We start from the raw sequence: 21,464 nt of genomic DNA, 5'->3' as shown, positions 1-21,464 counted from the left end.
AAAGCAAGCGAGTAAAAACCGCACAGCCCTGCGGAAAAATGTTGCACCATACATGATTCATATTTGTCTCGAGGAATCAGGTTTGTTTTAGCAAGCGTATTTTGTCCTGCTTATCTGTCATTTGTTTCTGATGGATGTCTGCTGGTTTGGAAATGCCATCAGTACATCACCAAAGACATTTTGACAAGCCGGATGCTATTCATCTAATTTCGCTCCAGAACATAACATTCCCATTGGATTGGGGAAATTGCGCATGCTAACAATAATACATCAATGCCACTGGCTTTGATGTATGTGGCATTCATATTCATACAAAAGTTTCCCAAGAATAGCCATTATGTACCCGGTAAGGCTTTCCGATATACAATTGCATGTTTTGTCAAGCATTGGCAATTTCAAGCACTATAAATGCATCATAATATGTGCTTTAATGTTTCCATTCATGTTTAAAGAAAGTAGAGGGTCTTTTGACACATTTTTCTGTCCTAGAAGACAGACTAAATGAATAATAATAGTTCCCTTTCTGTCGGTCTCTCGACGTTGTGTCAACAGAATGGGGTTTGACTTGAGAACCTATCATCTCTGACTGACTTGAACAGGTCAATGAAAATTGGCGAATGAAATTTGCATGCCGGTCCCCGCCCCGGATATCCGGGTATAAAAGGGAGCCGGAGTGCTGCATTCATTCACCTTTTGTTCTTCGGAGCCTTCGCATCCTGATGCTGACGACTTCGCGGTTCTTCTACAACTGTTGATTGTCTTACGACGTGGCGCACAGCTGGCCGCGGGACAAGCGGAGCAGCCCCCATTTGGGCGAAGAGTAGGCATTCCATCCATCACTAAGCACTCCTCGGTGGCGGGCCGGGCGGAGCAGCCTTGCCTCCCTTGGCCAGTTTTTGAGCTCTAGCAGTGGCTCTAACAAGGCCTAGTGCTCCACATGTAGTAACCCCCCCACAGGGCGGTTCCGTCTGATGTCTTCTCATGAATGGCTCTCACACGATGGCCCATGACCTCTCCCAGGTGTACTTTCACCTGCTCGCGACACCCTCTCGTGTCTGCATGTCTCCCACGTGCTCTCCCCTATCCGGCGAGACCGTGTGTGGATCTCCACTAAGCTCCTCCCTGCGGTAGGAAGTGGTCTCCGTAGCGCGTTCCCTCAGGGGGGAATGGCGCTTCCCAGTGGCCCTTGCGGTGCCGGGCGGCTTCTCGCTGTTAAGAGAACTAGGCCTCCGTCCGTGACGGCCGGTGGAAGGGGCTCCCATCTTTTTAAGAAAGCTCTGGACTCCTTCCCTTCCACTGGAAGGTTACAATTCACGCTAGCGCTCACGTCTGACACGCCCAGGCCAGTCAGCGTCGCTTCGCGGGAGATTGTGACGCGGCACAGCGCTGTGGCATTTTCCGAGGAACCCCATTCTGTCGACACAACGTCGAGAGACCGACAGAAAGGGAACGTCTCGGTTACGTATGTAACCTCCGTTCCCTGATGAAGGGAACGAGACGTTGTGTCCTTCATGCCACAACGCTGGCCGCCCGCTGCAGCAGTCCCCATTCTGCAGCAGAAACCCCATTCTGTCGACACAACGTCTCGTTCCCTCCATCAGGGAACGGAGGTTACATACGTAACCGAGGCGTTTTTCTACCCTCTAACAGAAATGTCAATGGAGACAGTTGGTTCCAGCCAACAAACTTTGTTTCGCCGGCAGAAATGGAATGAACTTTGTGTTACCCTCGGATGAGAAACTACCTTTTCACAGGTACTGCTGGGACAGGTTTTCTCGCAGGTTGCTCAATCATGCATTTGCTCTGAGTGAACCATTACCACGCTGTCACTCAGAGCATGAAAAGAAAAGCCCTTGTTCTGTTCTTAAAGAGCGCCGGCCCCATTCAACATTGATAAAATAACGTCTGCTTTTAGAAAAACACTATCACACTTTCTGCAGAGTCAGAAGAATTTGATCTACAGCCTGTCTGCTCAAACATCTTAATAATTTCTGCATGCTAAATACAGATTCTGAGTGTGGCTGAACCAGATCAATTCTTAATGGGCATGGAAATGTGGTGTCAGAAGAGAAAGGGATGGAGGGGATCGTTCTGGGTGCCAACAGCCTCGGCTGTGTTGTGAAATGTAGTGTTGTGGACATATCTGTCTGCCACTTTGTTAGTGTTGAATTAATGATTCTCCCCTCTCACCCCATCAAAAGAAGATAATGGAAATGGCTTTGACCGACCCTGAATAATCAATTATATTAATGCTGGCTTGTGCTGGATATGAAGAGCTTTTCTTTAAAAGGACATAATAATCTAGCCTCAAGCATCACAAACTCTCTCTCCAATTCGTACTCCCTCCCCTCCCTCTCTCTCTCTCCCTTTCCTCCCTCTCTCTCTCCCCTCCCTCCCCCTCTCTCTCTCTCTCTCTCTCTCTCTCTCTCGCTCTCTCCCTCCCCTCCCTCTCTCTCTCTCCCTCCCCTCCCTCTCTCTCTCTCCCTTTCCTCCCTCTCTCTCTCCCCTCCCTCCCCCTCTCTCTCTCTCTCTCTCTCTCTCTCGCTCTCTCTCACACACACAAACTCTTTATCTCTCTTTATTTACCTACAGTGGGTATAGAAAGAACACTTTTTAAAATAAAAAGGGTTCTATGCAGTGATGCCCTTGCAATAACTATTTGTGGTTCCTTTTAGGTCAAAGGCTAATAAAAGATCTATGTCTCTCTTATTTACTCTAAAACAATTTTTTCACTATAAAGAGCTGTTTGTGGGACAGAAAGGTTCTGCAGATACTTAAGGTTCTTTATGGAACCATACAGGCAAAAATGTTCTTCTATGGCATTGTGTTGCACCTTCATTTTTAAAAGTGAGGTTATAATCATTATTTTCATCATTTTACATATTGTTTTAATACACAAACTGCACAACTCTGGGAGTGCTAGTGTGCAGAAATTAAATATTCATCCTATATGAAAATAATATGTCATAGTTTGGCTATGGTTCTTAAAAGAACGATTTCTTTCGAGAAATTTTATGGAGTGGCTTCTTCGATTACTAGAAAAAAGCAACATTGAAGCCCGACCCCTAACACTAACGTCACAGTCGCGAAAGTAAATCGTACTAAAAGATACGCATGAGATCGCATGGATTCATACGAATTGGCTTAAATTGACCACCTTGTATTTACGTTTTTGCCATTAGATTGTGTTGTTCTTTCAAAAAAAGAACAAATACAGAGATAAACTCTAAAGCAGTCAAAAAATAGGCCTAGCAAATAATAAACAATATGAAAACACTAAGTAAATAATCAAATTAGTGATTCAAATGTAATTCGAACAACAAAACGTTTGTTATTAATCAAGATCCCTTTAAATAAATGTCATTATTATTCATATACGTAAATACAAACATGAAACACATACATAATGAAGTTTCAATACCTTAATAGCGATGAGAACATAATAATGAAATGACAAGTACATTTTCAATATGTAACCTGGGCGCCTTTAAAAGAAAGATGTCTTTTGAATTGAACACGGGGACCCCATGTTATGGGCATGACATTTATAAACCATGGAAAACCCCTGAGTGACGCCACACATCTCCAGAAGAAAGCCTTTGGAACCTTTACTGTTTACTTCAAGTTTGTGGTGATGTCCCCATAACCACAGGAAAATCTGAAATCATCTACATTGTGGAAACCAGCCAACAGGGAAAATGACTCTGTTTGGTGTGTGTCCATGTTTTCTGGCCCCCACGCACACACCATTACAGTGCACCAAACAGCAGAAGCTCGCAAATCCTATCGAAAAACTTGAATATCCAAGTGCGTTTTCCCACAATTTTGCATTTGCACATCCAAATTTCACGTTGTCCTCAGAGTCTCCGCCTGAAGCAAAGCCCAAACAGTAGCCTACTTGTGAACACAGGCACGCTCTGAACACATATTAAAGGCTCTTTAAACGGATAGGCTCTGCCGTAACAACGCGAACTAATGATTCATCATACATGGAAGGAGTTTAATCAAAGGAAAGCACGGGAATGTGCCATCTGCTGGTCAGAAAGGTGACGCGCTATTTTCATCAAACTCTTCAATACGTGACGTTATGTTTTTGTCACCCAGAAGCCGAGGAGTCCGCTCTTGTCTTTCTTTCACTTCTCCAGAAAGCGCGGATGACACTTTCGCCTCGTTAGAGACGCTATCTGAACACAAACACAGTAAATGATGAATGATACGGGGAGTGATGGGAGCGTTCGGCTGTGCTTAGTGAGTGCGGTTGTTTGGTTATCTGGAGTGTGCGTGGACTGATGAACGCGGTCGAGCCTCCAACAACTAACTGCACAGATCACCGACACCGAGAGGCGGAACGCAGGTACGGGATGTGTTGCGTGTCTTTGCGTTTCTTTACATGCGATCGAAAAGTAAAAGTTAAGACGTGTGAGTGCAGTGCGCTGCGTGACCGATGCGCTTTCAACGTGCCGAATAATATTGATATTGAATTGATTCGTTTCCTCTGCTTTGTGTCGCAACATCATCTGCGCCTTCATTCACAGTCCTCGAGCTGCCTCGTATGAACCCTAAATGATTGTGTCAGTCCTCAAAGTGCTTTGACAGCTGAGATGTTGCACTTTCTGTAACCGAGGTCGTTAAACGCGCGTGCCTGGGTGCGGATGAAGATGTGATGCATCGTGTGGATGCTGCTGTGAAAAGACACCTGTGAATCGCATCAACAGGCTCGATCCTACGGGGACAGGAGTTGAAATAAACGCATCTCTTTTTATACGAGTTGAGATTCATATTTTATTATGCGATGGACTGTTGTGACTTTATAAACTTCACTGTGCATTTGATTTGTTGAGCACCATTTCATATTTCGCCTCGCATGTATCTTTTTCTCGACTAACCTCTTCGTGTCATTTAACAGATTCAATCGAAGTGAATTGATTGCGCTTAGCTGGACAGAGAATAGAGAATGGACGTCGTTGAAGCGCTAGTGACTCAAGTTCCCTGGAGGCAATTTACTTTCGTGTCCATCCCCAATGGAAAAAATGATGCGTGGAGGTGCGACTGGGAGATTGGTGTCGCTATGTGTGATTACACTCGAGGCACTCAGCCTTCACACATTGCCAGCATGGGAAAGTTGCATGTCTGCTCAAAATACAAATTTCAATAGTGTTTTCGTGTTGCCTGTTTACGTGGTAATCTCCAATAACTGCAGAAATTTGATAGAAAATCTCTAATTTGTAAGGAATTCACCCACCCTAACGCCATACTGCATATGACTTGAATTCTTTTTAAAGGTATAGTTTAGGTATAGGTATTGTTGAAAGGTATAGTAGAACAAATATTGTGTGTGTTTTGCTTTGGTGAACACAAAATTATTTTGAAGAGTTTAGGAAAGAAAACAGTTCTGGGGTACTATTATTTTAATTTTTCCTACTATGATATCGATTGATGGCCCAAAACTGAAGATCGCTCACATTCTTCCAAATATCTTTTTCTGTGTTCGTCGGAAACAAAGAAATGTATACAGGTTTGGAACAACTCGAGGGTGAGTAAATAATGACACAATTAATTTTTTTGGGTGAACTGTCCCTTTAAGAGAAATCTGTTAATACTTTTTAGACATATTGGACCTACAATGTTAAAACTTTAAGGAGTGCATCCATCAAAAATGAAACCAAAATGACTCCACTGTGTCAATAAATGTGTTATGAAGTGAAATGATGTTTATTAGACAAAAAAGTTTATTATTTCAAGATTATTTAGTGAAACAAACAAAGCTCTACAAGCTCTAAATTTAAAAATGATGTTCAGTGAAATGTGAAAATATGAGAGATCATTTAGAATCTCTTTGGTTCTCATGTCTCTAGTTGTCATGTGACGTGCAAGATCCAGTGAGATTTGAAGTTATTGATGTGGCACCCTATTTTTATAAGCACTTGAATGGGTTTGCTTTGGTTTTAATTTAGCTAAATAAGGTCAAAATGCTGATTATGATTTACTTTTTAAATCTTCAACATGTTGGAACCTATACAGTCCTAGAAAAAAATAAAGAGACCACTCCAGTTTAGGCTTAATCAGCATTTGTGCATGTATTGTGGTAATTCTACTCCAAACATCAGGAATGACACTGTCATCCAACAGAAATGTGGAAGAACGAAAATGCAGAGGCATGAAAATTGTGGAAAAACTCATGCATGAGAAACAGTATTGTATTGTTTACATATGAATATAAACTTGCTATCTTTGTTATATAAACATTGCATTTATTTGGTCTGACCAGCTTCTGAAAATACATGCAATTTTTTTTTAGAATTTGGAAGAAATGTTGTCACTAGAATGTTCATTGCAGAATAAAATATAAAATGTAATTTTCCTTTAACTGTTTTAAACCATAAGAGAAGTGAGTTTGGTTTAACTGCTGATTTGACTTTACAGCCTCTGTCCATGGTGCTGAACCCTGCAGTTTGCCTGTTTTACAGATATGATGATGGATTTGTAGCTGAGAACTCCAGCTGAGATTTGAGGATTGTTATGTGAGCTCAGGTGAAGTCCCATCATTTTATGCGAGAGGAGAGAGATGCTTCACTCGGCTGCCATGACAACAGGACTTATCTTTGTCAACTGGCTCCTGTACACCAGCGCATGGGGTAACCCCATTGTGACTATGCCAGAGGGCAGAGATAAAGAGAGTTTGGAGCGAGTTCTGACCCAGGCCACAGAGAGCGCGCTGAGTCCCAGTGCAAAGGAGCGTCTGGAGGAGATTAGTAATCTTGAATTTGAAGAGATCAATGGGGGAAACAAATCCAGTGCTAGAACCCGATCCAATTTAAGTCCCATGAGACGAGTATCCAAAAAGACTTTAGAAGCCTGGGGTGAGCAGACCGAAGAAGCTCCCACAGAGGGGGCGAACGTATCTGTCGAGTCTGTCGATGAGTATGCGTACCCCGATTACAGGGGTAAGGGCTGCATGGATGAGACAGGGTTTATGTTCGCCATAGGGGAGAAATTTACTCCAGGACCATCTACGTGTCCCTGCTTGTGCACCGACGAAGGTCCTCTGTGCGCCCAGCCCGAGTGTCCAAAACTTCACCCCCGTTGCCTGCGTGTTGACACTAGCCAGTGTTGTCCACAATGCAAAGAAAAGAAAAACTACTGTGAATTCAGAGGCAAGATCTACTCATCTCTGGAGGAGTTTAAGGTGAGACCACAACATCAAATGTTTCATTATGCAAATGCCAGCTTGAACTGAGTTTATTCTTTTTATTCTCTTTGTTCTAAAGTGGCCTTTATTTTATGAAAGCATACTTGAAGATGGGTTATCAATGCGTTCAGACTTTAACTCATTGAATCTCTCTGTTCATTATGGAGTGGAATTGAATTTTTTGGTCCGATGGAGGCTTCTGTCAAGTAGAAGAAATCTAATGTGTGGGCATCATGTCTTGATTATGTATTGATTCCAACAACCCAAAAATGAGTTTTCAAGATCACAGATTTTTTCATTTTATGTCTATCAATCTTCCAAAGGTTCATCTCGGGGAAATGGCCCACAAGAAGATAAAATACTTTATTCATGTTTGTATGATGTAAATGTGTTAAGAGTTCAATCATTATGTGGAGGTAATGGTGACAGATCTCACACGCAGTATGGTGTGAGCTGGAGGAAAATGCTTTTGCTGTTGGGCCCTTCTACGATTCTCGCTAATTTCTCTTTTAGTGAAAATTGTGTGTCATCAAGTTTCAGACAGCAGGTGCAGAAATGATTCTTTTTGAACGGCGTATCTTGGCCCACAGTGTAGCCTGAGGGATAGTTTCCACTTTTTTTGTTCTGCGGTTAATCTCTAGATTCAATTTCCATTGGTTCCTTCTCTTCCTGTATCATTGGAGTCATTATTCTAAACACCTGAGCTCTAGAGATTTATCATTGCAGTCAGTATTATGGCTTTTCACAAAGAGGAGCAATGGGCAGGACTGGATTTATTGGTTTAGCTCGTGGCGCCTAATGCATATGCAGACAGCAAACTTAACAATTACTGTATAGCCTCAGTAGAGCAAAACGAGTCCTATATCATATATGTACGGTCCCAAGAGGCTAGTGTTTCAGGGAAAAGTGCTGAAGGGATTCTTGCTTATTTCTGAAGAACTTATCCATTTTAGGGACCCTTCAGAACTTTCTTAGTTTTTTCCACCAATAGTAGAAGATGGTCTAGAGAGGTTGCTAATGGCAAAAAAGTCCTTTGTGTTTTCTCGGGGCTCGTTGGCAGAGAATAAGCACAGGGCAGAACTGAACATTTTGTTCATACCGTATATACAGTGTGTAATTTCTAAGCCATCTGTAGAGCTGTAACACCAATGGTGCAGACATCTACTCTGTATTTAAGTAATAGCATTTCTGTCACAGTTTATGTTAATATGATGTATAGTTGTTTCTTCACACGCACAACGTTGGGTTGGTTTTGACCCATTCTGGCTAAATATTGGACAGAACACACTGCTGGGTTAAAATGACCCAAGCATGAGTGGAAACAACACAGCAGATGGGTCAAAAACAGCCCAGCATTACAGATTCTTCACCTTGTGGAAAGATTTTTGGCCTTGTGAAGAATTACACACTAAAAAAATGAAAGAGTTCTGAGTTATGTTCAACAATGTGTTGGGTCAGAAGGGGTTGGACCCAATCATTGGCTTATAAATTTACCTATACTGGGTTGTTTCAAGCCAAAATGTTGGGTTGTTGTAACCCATTGTTGGCTCACATCTAAAATGTATCTGGCTTAATTTAACCCATTTGACCATTCACCCAACGCTGAGTAAAAAATAACCCAGCATTTTTAGAGTGACAAAAGTTTTGGTCTGACAAAACAAAATCTGCCATTGGGAGTGTGAAGTGTTCTATTGAACAGAATCCTAAATATAGCTACAGTGTCTCAGTGTTTTCTGATTGGCATGTACATACATTTCCAGGTGTCTTCGTGTGAGAAGTGCCGTTGTGAACCCAGCGGAGAGGTTTTGTGTTCGGTGTCAGCTTGCCCACTGACAGAGTGCGTTGATCCAGAATACGAGCCCGACCAGTGCTGCCCAGTGTGTAAGAGCGGTAAGTGGATCTGCTCATCCAAACCCTCTTTCTCTCCCTTGTTCCTTTGAAACATCTATCCTCTGCAGTACCTAACCCCTGCTGTGTCCCCCAGGAGCTAGAGAGTTAGGCTAGAATCGGTTCTGTTAAAATGACCAGAGACTTCCCTCCACTGCAGTCCATTACCAGCAGCGGCCAAAATTCACAGAAAGCCTGCATGAAGCTCCAGATCTCACCTCTTCACATATGCATTACGTGTGCATCCATTTCATTGTTCTGTAATAGCCAGTTTACCGCTAGTGAGGTAATGCAAACCCAATGAGATTATATTTGTCTGCAGGCCTTTGTTTAAGATAGTTGCCGAGATACATTATTCAGACAGCAATAGCACTAATGAAACAGCAAGGGTCTCTGCTTGTATCCAGGAGGTGAGGTGATTAGCACAGGCAGGTGTTTCAGCTGCTTAAGCCGGCTGTGGGGCACAAATGATTACACTTTTACACGTAAATAATGTTTTTTAGTCTGTTTGGCGGCAAATACAGAGGTAAATGTCTCTTTTCAAAGCAGCTGGCATATAGAGGAGGAAGAATTTTCAAAGCTATTATTTGGTTGCCTGTTTGTTTTGTTCACCTGAAAAGTCCCCTTCTACTTTTTTGCTCTGTTCATAAACCTATTGAGCCTCCGGATGTGGTGGCTGGTTTGAAATGTAGGTGGTTTAATTACGTTGCCTCCTAAGGTAACTTGTTTTAGCCGGATCACAAGGCACCAGTGCTTGTATCGTTTAAGATGACGGAGATGAGTGGGTTTTAAATACTTAACATATTTTCAGACTGAAAAAGATCAATAAAATATTGTACATTGTAATTTCTTTTTATAAAAACGTATTAAATGATTTCATATATATGTGTGCTATGTAATTTCAGCCTAAGGCACACAAAATTGGAAACACCGAAGTTGGCATCCGGTTGAATGGCCATCAGAGGGCCATTTTCACGGCCCTAAAGAAACATGTTGTTAAACAAAACAAAGGCTGATTCGTTGCTTTACATGTAAGTCAGGCAGCCTTTGGGGTGCTAACTGCTTGTTGTGAAATAAGGAATGCCATTTCCAGGTTCGTGCGTTCATTCATTTGAGACACAACAGCTGATTACCCTGATACACACAGTAAGCTTATTATAGGGATTTCAAATTTAAGGATTTTGCAGGAAATGTCAAGCCTGTGCGTTTCATTGTCGATTTTTGCCAGCAAATATTTCCACACAAAGCCAGCAGCTGAACGGTTGCCTGTCTTTGAGCAGACAGCGGACTTCCTTCCTGACTGAATCAAGTTAGTCGACATCAGCTAGTCTGTGTGAATGAATCGGTTGAATGAATGACTCATTAAATAAAAAACACTCTACTGTGACACCTACCAGTTTTTAGTGTTATTTTTCAACTCTGATGAGATGGCACTGACGAGTTTAGCAATCTCAGCCTGCCTATTTATGAAAAAGGTGACGGGGGGTTAGTTTTCTTCAGGCTTTTGGCCTGCACAAGTTTATTAAGTGCAAAAAATGACCCCAATGGAGCAGCAGTTAATCACATAACAATTTTGAGCTAAAGGAAAAATATGGATTTTGTTCGAATTTGAGATTTTCATAAAAAAAAAATACGTTGCCATCGTCTCACGATCACAATGAGATGATCTTCATTTGTTTAAGTTTTCAGAGATGTGTATCTTTTCTAATACAAACTGGATTTGTGTCCTTCGGAACCAAAGCGTTTGCGCGTCTGGGATTTTAAAAACACTGCATAAATGCAAAATAAAATAACTGTTGCCGTTAATGAATTCATGTTTCAAAGCAACAATAACACGTTAACTTGTCTACCCCTAATTTTGAACTTTTTGTTCTGTGGGGACTAAGCAGATAGTCATGTGAACTGACATATTTTGAATACTTTTGAGAAAAATGACACAAAACATTACCCGACTGGCTCAACCCAGTGAAAAAGTTGAGAAAACAATCCAGCATTTTTGTGTTGTATACTAAAACGATTCTGACGAACACAATTATTTGGAAAAATTTTGCAACTGACATTTCTGGGACATAATTGACTACCATAGTAGGAACATGTTTTGTTTAATTTTTGTTCTGTTGAACATGAAATTAGATATTTTGAAGAATCTAGGAAAGCAAACAGTTCTAGGACACCTTTTGACTTCCATTTCAATGTCCCAGAAAGGTCAGTTGGTAAAGATTTTCCACGTATTTGGAACAACTTGGGAAAGTAATTCTTGACTTCACTCTCAAATCGATTGAGAATCATGCCTTATGTGTTAGGAACACTACTTGAGTTGTTGCCTATGTAGAGCGTTCTAAATCAGTATCACTTTTGAGGGTTCATGACCGTTAAAGTCCTCCCAAAGAAGACAGCAGCCTATGTAGACCGCTGGCAGCGAAGCAGTTCCCTATGTTTTTCTGGAAGAGAGCTGTTATCTTGTGCGTGTTTTTGTTCTCTTTTTGGCCAGAGAAGTGTATTGTGAGGGAAGAGGAAAGAAAAGCTGTGACCTCGGGTTAGTTTGCGAGTGTTTTGTGATTGGAACACATTACAATGTCTCGGCAGAAGTTTCCTGAACCAGTGTGGGTTATACAGAGCTGTTTTAGATGCTTCCAGACAGCACGTCCAAGACTGTTGCTTCTTTTATTCACTTGGATCCAGATCCAATATGGCACCTGCAGCCATGCAGCCTCCTTCAGCAAAACAGAAATGATGACTTGGTAAATGGATCTCTGACTCGGCAGTGGGGGAAGGGCTGATGTTGGCCAAATATTTGAAAGAGCACAAATGTTTCAATGAATCATTTTGGCATTTATCAAGATCCTGCCAAGATTCCCTGATCGAATAACTCGCTTGGTGTTTGGGAGTGACACAGAATCCAAAGGAACGGAGGCGGGACGATTTCATCAAGTCGCGGCGTGGAGAATTCAGCTTTACAAATGTACGTGTACGAGATTACCGCTGCCTGCTGATTCAAAAGCGCATCATAATACCTTAGCTCGACTCTATTGCGCTCGCCAGGATGTCTGCAATTTGATTTCGTCTTTGACTTGTATAGATAGGTAGAATAATTTCAATGGGCTGATTGCATTCGTTGTGTTTGCGCATGTCGTGCGGGGGCTGAAATGCAAGTACCTCTGAGGCTTCTGGAACTGTCTGAGGTACAAAGACTCCGGCGCAGATGCAAGGCGAGAAACAGCCAGATGCTCTGACCCCCTGAGACTTGCGCTCCTCAAAGTAAGACTTCAAAGCTTGGTGGTTGACATCTCTGGATAGGTGGCGGTTGTGTAAGGGCTGTGAAAGCCGGATCTAACTCATCCTCTACTGTTGATAATCACCTGAGCGACACAAAGTTTCAACGTCTGAGGACTCGACACAGAAACTTTATCAGCGCTCCAATCAAGCTTCCCGATAAACCGGAGCAGAATGATTATTTAATTGGCATCATTAAGAGGTAATTACCATCTGATTGACTCTGCCATTGTGTGAATGAAAGCCCTCAGACCGGCCCCTTCGAGAAAAATGTGGTGTCTATGGGATGAAATGATAATAGCTGCAGAAGAAAGCAAGGCTGTCGTCTTCATTTCAGTTGCCAGACTTGACGCTGAATGGGGACAGCGCCGAAGAGAATCAATTTCTAAATGGGTTGCAAGCATTTCTCTCATAATCATAATCGTATGCTCGGTTCACGCTCACCACGCCATACCCAGCAAGGGTACAAAAGCCTCCCCCTGTCAGTTTCAGGTCATAGAAATCACACAATTCAAAGGATGTAACTGAGTGTAATTTGTTCGCTTATTAAATAGTTTTGGAATTGAGCTAATTCATTCATGCTGATTCATAGGAGGCTACTCTCAGGAGCCGGCAGGCTCAGTAAACGTGGCTCAAGACCACCTACACCTTTTACACTATAGGGTACATTTCAGGCTGTTTTATTCATTTTAAGTGGGTGTTCATAAGTGAAAAACACAAAGTGCTTCTTATAAAGCAGTCATGAGGGCTGATATCTCTATTTGTTGTAGGCGAAGAGCGGAGGTAAGCACCTCTTTCTTGCCTGCTGAATGTAGTATTATGTTCCCTTGCGGCGCGCCGCCTGGGTCTGTTGTTGAAGGAGTACGCTGGGAGACACTTCAGGAAGTGCCATAGGGGGAGATGAAAGTGAGCGCTATTGCTAATATCCACCCCAGGCAGTTGTTCATGAATATCAAAGAACATCTGCGAGCGGCAGCAGCATTGCGACTCAAAAAGAACGGGAAAAACATTCAGATCCAGTCATCGCGCTCCAGCAAATCATTCACCGGGGTCTGTCAAGAAATAAGAAACTTGCCATCCAGTGATTTTTTCAAGGATGCTGCACCGATGTCACCATTTCCCAAGATGCATGGACCTCTCAGGAAAGGATGGAATTAAAAACAGCAGCAGCTCTCCACATTCAGTCGGTCACTATAAAGCGAAATATATGCTTTCCCAACTTCCCCTTGTTTTTGTTGACCTCATCTCCTTGGCAACGTGGGGGAAAACAAGCCCATTTTAGAAAGGGCTCAGACAACGTGTCCCTGTTTATCTTTCAAGGTTGCACTAAATATTTTCAGCGTGGGCCGAAAGCTGTTAAAATTGCGAAGCCGCACCCCATGTTGCTGGGGGAAAGCGTGATCGCTCATTTTTTTCAAGAGGACAATTGGGGCGAAATATTCATGGGGGCTTAAGAGGCCCTAGAAAACACTTTCAGGCTCCAGCTCATCTTAAATACTTCTTGCGTTTCTTTCTTCCTCTGGAGAAATGCGTTAGTGGGGATTTGTTGCGCTGATAGTTTTATCCGTTTGTAATGGGGCTTGATTCTCTTTGATACTAAAGTGGAGAAGCAGAGGACAGTGATTTTCTATGCACAGCACCTCCAGCTCTCTCTGCACTCTTTCTCAGTCTTTTTGCCCAGGAGATATACAAACTCAAAGCAGGAGAAGAGAATTAGCAAAGCAAACTGTAGAGTGCTTTAGCAGAAGTCTTAAACATCTAAAAGCAGTGCTTACATGAAAGCTCAACAAATACCCTGTCTGACAAGTATTCGAAGTCCGTATGGAGTGACTTGGTGTATTTTGGTAAGAGTTCTAGGTTTTTTTCTGTGTGAATGACATCTGCATCAGAAACTTGCTTTCTGCTATCAATCACAATTTAGTATGCAAGCAGATGTCAAAAAAGAACCACCAATAAGAATTAATATGCAAAGATTAGGAAACATATTCAATGTAAATCAATAGGGAACATTAAGCTTCAGTCTCATATTTGTTTTAAGTAATACAGTAAAATCACCTAAGACTTAATATACATTAAGCGTTTCCAGCTGAATTAAAGTGATAGGCCTCCTAATCATCCCCATATGTACTAATTTGCTTCATAACTCTATCTTCGTAACCGCTCCACCAATAAGCTGGTGTGTGGTGGGTGTTCTGGTGCAATATGGCTGCCATTGCATCATCCAGGGGGATGCTGCACATTGGTGGTGGTTAAGGAGATTCCCCACTTCCATGGAAAGGGCATATAATGGCGCATTTCCACTGGCAACAGTACCTGATTACTTTTTTAGTACCACCTCGGTTGAGGTTCCAAGCGTACTGTACCGGATCCGATACCAAAATGTGAAGTGTTTACACACAGATCACTGATTGGGACGAGAGAATCATTACAAGGGTCATTGGATTTGCAACACATGAATACGCATTATAATATGTAATATTGGCATTTCGTTATATGCTTCGTGACAGTAAAATAGAGATTGAGACCCTTAACGCAATGCTAAATGCTACATAAGCATACCCCTTGTCCTCCGTCGAGCAAACCAAATGATTGCTGTCTGCTCTTTGCTGTAAGATTTCCCAAACTATCTGGTATTTTTAGCAGTATTTTGTGTTGCTGCCATCCGCCATCGATATGCTTGATATTTCTCCTGTGTTGTGCGTGTGTTAATGTCAAGTTCACAATGATGTTACGGCAGAAGATGCAACGCAAGACGAAAGACGATAAGTTTACCGAGCTGAGTCGTACTAAACCTGACAGAACCATGCAATGGAAAAGCGCCATAAATGTAACAAATTATTATTATAGTTAATTTTTTTATAATTTACTCATACCTTCATGTCATTTCAAACCTTTATGACTTTCTTTCTTCTGCAGAACACAAAAGAAGATATTTTGAAGTTGGTCACTGAACAGGACTAGCCCCCATTTCGACACAAGACCAATGCAAATGAATGGGGGCAGTTAACAACATTCTTCAAAATATCTTCTTTTGGTGTTATGCCGAAAAAAGAAAGTCAGACAGGATTGAGACGACATGAGAGTGAGTAAATGATGACAGAATTAAAATTTTTGGGTGAACTGTCACTTTAATTGCAGACATTGTGAGGAAGGGAATTTAAAAACCATAAAAGAATATAAAATAATTTATAGACTATCATGCTCGCCTTGCAAGTACTATAATTATAATAATGTGGAAATCTGTAATATTTTAGTACACGCCCATCCACCAGCACTTTCAGAATAAAATTCAACCTCACAAATCTATCTATACCTTTTCCATCCATCCCAGCCATCTTTTCCCACAAAGCAAGTCAATTTAGTGGCATTTATAATGCATATGTACTAAAGAACTGCATTAGTGGGCTGTTATTTCACCTATTTTCAGTATAGTGTGAGTTCTGGTCCAGGCTGTTTCAGAGAGCATGAGCTCTAATGAGCTTTAAAAGATCATGCCATTTTCAAGATCCCAGCTTTCCTTTTTCTCCTCCTTTGCTTTTTATATCAATTACCGCTGTTCCGTAGGGAATGCACTTCATCTCTGAATGGACCAAAGTCTTTAATGGTTCTCTCTTTTGAATTTAGTCTCAACAGCAGTGCTTTGATACGCAGTGAGGGTAAGGGTCTGCTCGCCGTGATTAAACACTCCTCGCCGCTACCAAAGATGCAGCATGTGTACAACTGCTTCTGCTGTTCTGTTTGTACTGCAGCTGTTTATCTTCAACCATGTCTTCGTCCTCCAATTTCCGATATATATATATACATACAATCTTTGATGTGTCACAATAAACAGGTATTATTGTGATGTAAAAAAATAAGATTTGTCGATACACTAATTATTTTACACATATTATAATTTTTATAAATAATTCAGCACATGTTTAAGCCTTAAAAGCCAGAGTGATTTCTCTCTCTCTCTCTCTCTCTCTCTCTCTCTCTCTCTCTCTCTCTCTCTCTGTCTCACTACACTCATAACTACACTCATATTTTAATTCATTGACAAAAAACACAAAATAGACAAATTCAAGATTTGACCGATAATATCATTTATGGTTATCGCACATTTTTTGCCTACGGTGTAGCAAAAATCTGATATTGTTAGGGCTGCCCTCGACTAGAGATGTGTTTTAGAGTGTTGTGCTTGTGATCAGAAGGTTGCCGGTTCTAATCTCAGAACCAGCAGGTCATGACTGAAGGGCCCTTGAGCAAGACACCTTACCCCTGATTGCTCTGCAGTAATGTGTCACTGTAAAAAACTACTTGTAAGTCGCTTTGGATAAAAGAGTCTGCCAAATGAATAAATGCAAATGCAAAATTTATGTAAATATGTGGTGAATGGGGACATCAGATGATGGTTTAAGCTAAGTATGAAAAACATATGTTATATAACATTGCTAACATTGTTCTAAATTACAGAGCTATACAAACCCCTTATAACAAGTTATGATTATACATCTAAATAAAATATTTCTCTAGTGAACTAGTAAAAACAAAAAAAATATATATATTCAATACATTGTATAAACGAATAAATAAGATATAAAGCAGTAACTAAACACTAAAACAATATCGACCATGAACTTAACTCGTCTCAGTTTTTCCTTTGTTTTCCGCGTCTCTGCCACCATGCCCTTCTTTATAATGACAGGCACACCGGTTTCATGTAGAACAAGGAGATCAGTTTTTCCAACAACAAAGCCAAACTTATGTTCCTGCGACATTACGAAACACTAAATATTCTGTATACACCATATAATAAAATCAAACTATGCAAAGAAAAGGAAAAGCCTCGAACATGAATGCAAAGCGCTGACACTTTGTCCTGTGATCCTTTATTGATGCGCTTTCCATTCACGTTAAGGCTCTTCAGAATTTCTTGACATTATATGCTTTATTAAGGTGTACACTGAATCTTAATGAATTAAGCCACATTTAACCCAAGTTTATCCGTCCCCACCGCCGGAAAGCTGAGCTCTGTGTCCCGCACACAATAAAGCCGATGCAGCTGCCTTTAGAAGCACAGAGATGGCGGAGGCATGCAGCGCATGTGCTCAACAGATCTGGCAAACGTAGGATTGCATATTCCTCATTTTTTAAATATGCACATTTACAAGTTTAGTGTCACTTACTCATGCTTGATTTGTATTCTTTTTCACTTTTTAGATTAATAGTGTAACTATTAATGTAACTCAAAAAAAAATAAACAAATCAAATGATTTGTATATTTATAAATCAAATCCCAGGGTGATGGTTGCAGCCATATACACATTCTCTTAGGTGTGCTAGTTGCTTTGAGTACCATAGTTGCTATGTCATGATATTTGAGGGAGGGAATCTGATGTTTTCACTCTGAAATGATAATAAAAGTGATCTGAATGACGTTTTGACATCACCGGACAGAAATCCATGATGATTGATGGGCCTGTGCATGTTTTATGTAGAGATGTGTCCTCGCGGTTTCTTTTTTTGAAGAGGCTGAATACAAAAGCACAATTTATCTGTTTGGCAAAGTGAAGTGAAAGATGCACCAGGATAGCATTGTTAATTAATTGTATTGGCTTTGTTATTTTATAAACTGGATTTGAGTACTTCCATTCGGGTTGCTATATCTGTTCAAACTGGTCGGACTGTATTGTGGATAATCCCCCAAATCCCCTATAAGACTGGCACAGAAAATCTCTACTGGATGTTCACCAAACTCACTACAGTCCCTCAGGCTTTTCTGACTTGTTTGCTTTTTCTAGCTAATCAGACAGATTGTGTAAAATAAAAAATCCTTAAAATTCCACAGACATGACATAGTGCTCAGAGCAAGTCTCCTATCTCTTGTCATTATACTGCTGTCGGTTTGCAGTATTTACTTTTCTGTCTTTGCTTTAGACGACTCATTTGTTCTTGATGAGTCATTTAAGACCCGCATGGTCCAGTGAATGCTCAACTCTTCAAGGATTTGTGTGACACAGCAGTGCTACATTATCTTTTCTTAGGGCTGTCAACGTTAACGCATTAACTCATTCAGATTAGTGCGTTAAAATATTTAACGCAATTAACACAGCATCCGCTCTTATTCATGGACAGGCCTTTAAACCATTTAAGTGCGATTTGAAACAGTTGCTTTGACGCGTTCAGTGTAGACGACTACACTGTAGGCGTTCAGTGTAGATAGACAGCTTCTTGCTGTGGGATGCGGCACAACGCGACAGCAGTCCAGTCTTGTGTATACAGTCACGGGCTAAAGGCTGCGCCAGTGAATCTCTGTCAGACAGCGCATCAGTATTAAGTTCTATTTCGTGCTTGAATGAACAAAGATTCAAAACACACAAACATAAATAATGAACAAACACACAAGATTATGTCAGTAAGCCCGTTTTCTCTAGCATTTTTGTTAGCACAGATTTCAACGTGTTAAATAAAATCCTAAATTAATGCAAAGAGTTGTGAAAATTGGAACGGGCGTCAGATCTGCGTAGAGCGGCAGGTCTTAAAGTGATACTTCACCCAAAAATGACATTCTGTCATTGACTCCCATAGTAGGAAGATTATTTTATAATTTTTTTGTTCTGTTGAACACAAAAGAAGACATTTTGAAGAATGTAGGAGAGAAACAGTTCTGCGGCACTTTTGACTACCATTCATTTTTTTCTTGGTAGTGAATTCATCTTTATTTAATTTAGAATTTAGCATTTAAGACTGTTTGAGAACTTAATTAAATATCTTTATATTTACGACTACAGGAAAATTCTGTCATCATTTACTTACCCACAAAGGAAGATATTTGAAAGTATGTCAGTAACCGAGCAGATCTCGTCCCCCATTTACTTACATAGTAGGAAAAATAAATATGGGGGGCGAGATGTGTTCGGTTACTGACATTCTTCCAAATGTCTTCCTTTCTGTTTAGCAGAACAAGTACATTTAAACAGGTTTGGAACAATCTGAGGGTGAGGAAATGATGAAAACATTTTCATTTTTGGGTGAACTGTCCCTTTAAGACCAATAGTGGAATTCGATTAGTACCCTACCAGCTGCGCCACTTGTTCATAAAACCATATATTTTCTTATAGTACCCTTATTTAGGCCATGTCTCCTTTTTATTTGTCGATGTGTTGCAGCTTTCTGCTCCTTATGTTTTTTTTTCTGGAAAGATTTCAAAACCAAAGGTAGCTGTGTTCAGGTTTTAAACTAAATTTTTTACATTTTGGGAAAGGACTTGCGCAAGACTATTTAAAAATGCATGCAATGGAAAAGCTTTGTAGATTAGAAGACTAAAAGTTAGAGTCTGCACTTGGGGCTTAATAAATGTTTATGGTTCACCATAAGCTCTGCGATAAGCTCTCTGAGATCACGATACGGTCAGATTTTATAGAAGGTTTGACACGGAACAGTGCAGTGCCGCTATTTTGACAGTGTCATTTTCACTTGAAACACGCAGGACAGTTGCGACAGAGAAGCGTCATCCTCTGCGGTTTAGGAAGAAAAGCTGTCAAGTCCCTCAAGCTTAAAAGAGAAAGTCTCCGCTTCGATAGAGTGAGCGCGGTGACACTGACATACAGTAAAGCATTGTGTTCTGACTGACTGATAACGTGACAACATCATAAAACTTATATGAGGTCAGTTGACATCATTTCAGCTTGATCTACGGGAGTCACCCCCGCTCTAAAATAAAATCGGCCACTCAATGCCAGGGATTGCAGTCTTGTTGGCACATTTATAAGCTGTTTCTATTTCTCGGTTTGATGCAGTTCCTCTCCTGTCTCTCACAGGGCCAAACTGCTATGCGGACACGGCAGTGATCCCGGCCGGCCGAGAGGTCAAGATTGACGAATGCACCATCTGCTACTGCACGTACGAGGAGGGCACCTGGCGTATTGAACGGCAGGCCACCTGCAGCAAGAACGAGTGCCATCCGAGTTAAGGTGGCGACACTCCCCGGCCTTCGCTCAGACAGCTGCGTATCCGCCGTCCTAGCTGTGGTCTGTATCGGCTCAGCACGGCGACCCCCGGGCCTCGCACGCAGCCAAATCGCCGGGCCCGCGTGATGTTACATCAGTCACGGCCATTTGTGACAGCTCATGACTATATGAACTCAGAGTGTCCAAAAGCATGCAGCGGATGAAGCGGATAACCTGGGAACACGACCTAAGGCCAGAGTGCTAAATGCTTCATTCATCACGCTGCGATGGAGCCTCTGAGTTGACATAGCGTCATGACAAGTGACATCCATACATTAGAGTCACACATATATAGAAGTATCTAGACTACGTTAGAATCAAGAGGCATGGAGTTAAATTCAACTATATTAGTACTTCAACTTTATATTGAGATTTATAACCCATATAAAGGATATTTATTTATGTATGTGCTGGTGAAACGATAACAATTAAATTATCTGATATTTTTTATAGCCACTGTATTTTGATATGCCGTTACGTTTAATACCGGGTCCGACTGCTCACCACAATCCATCTAATGGGAATGTATTACACACCTGCCTGTGCTGCTGTCAGCGTGTCTAGAGGGAGGTTTCGTCAAAGATGACAAGCTGCAGTCAGCAATCGCATACAACATCTAACCCGACGCCTTTTCAGGATAGTAAACGAAGCAGGATTTGGAAAGGAATCCAAAAAAAGATGGAAAAAAGCTGCTTGCTGATGTCTGCGTTCATGTCTCTGTTGTGCTCTAAACTGAGGTCCATTTTGCCAAGAAGTGTTTTTATGTGCGTGTGTGTTTTCATGTTGCAAATAAATTGTTACACTGTGCATGATTGTTTATGAGGCTTATTCGAGGTTACCTGAGGTTTTCTAAACGGAGCCATGCTTGAAATGTCAGGTTAAACATTAATAAATAGAAAGTGGGATTTAAAGAGGATTAAATAGGAATTTTGAAATAGAAGTCATAAAGTCAGCCCCCGATTCCAATAACTCAATAGTTAAAATTTGACTGCATCAACATTTATCGCATGTGAGCGAAGTGGAGCGAGAGGTAGCTTTAATATTTCTTACGGAGCAGAGAACGCCTTTCTGAAAGTACACTCAGAGTCGCACGTTCAGCCCTTGGTGATTTGCTTTTTGCTGTT

General features: G+C 41.2%; 1 protein-coding gene across 1 annotated transcript; it reads left to right on the top strand.

Annotated features, from left to right (window-relative positions):
- The first annotated feature begins 3,921 nt into the window (after window positions 1-3,921).
- On the top strand, window positions 3,922-21,147 carry vwc2 (von Willebrand factor C domain containing 2). Its single transcript, XM_079472382.1, has 4 exons — window positions 3,922-4,354; window positions 6,468-7,186; window positions 8,950-9,079; window positions 20,152-21,147. The coding sequence occupies exons 2-4, from the start codon at window positions 6,566-6,568 to the stop codon at window positions 20,301-20,303; spliced, it is 903 nt and encodes a 300-aa protein (XP_079328508.1). The 5' UTR covers window positions 3,922-4,354; window positions 6,468-6,565; the 3' UTR covers window positions 20,304-21,147.
- The last annotated feature ends 317 nt before the right edge of the window (window positions 21,148-21,464 follow it).

This window comes from Barbatula barbatula, assembly GCF_947034865.1.
Source record: "Barbatula barbatula genome assembly, chromosome: 14".
In the NCBI taxonomy this organism is placed as follows: Eukaryota; Metazoa; Chordata; class Actinopteri; order Cypriniformes; family Nemacheilidae; genus Barbatula; species Barbatula barbatula.
Note: the sequence above shows the minus strand (reverse complement) of the source record. Positions and strands in the feature narration are given on the sequence as shown.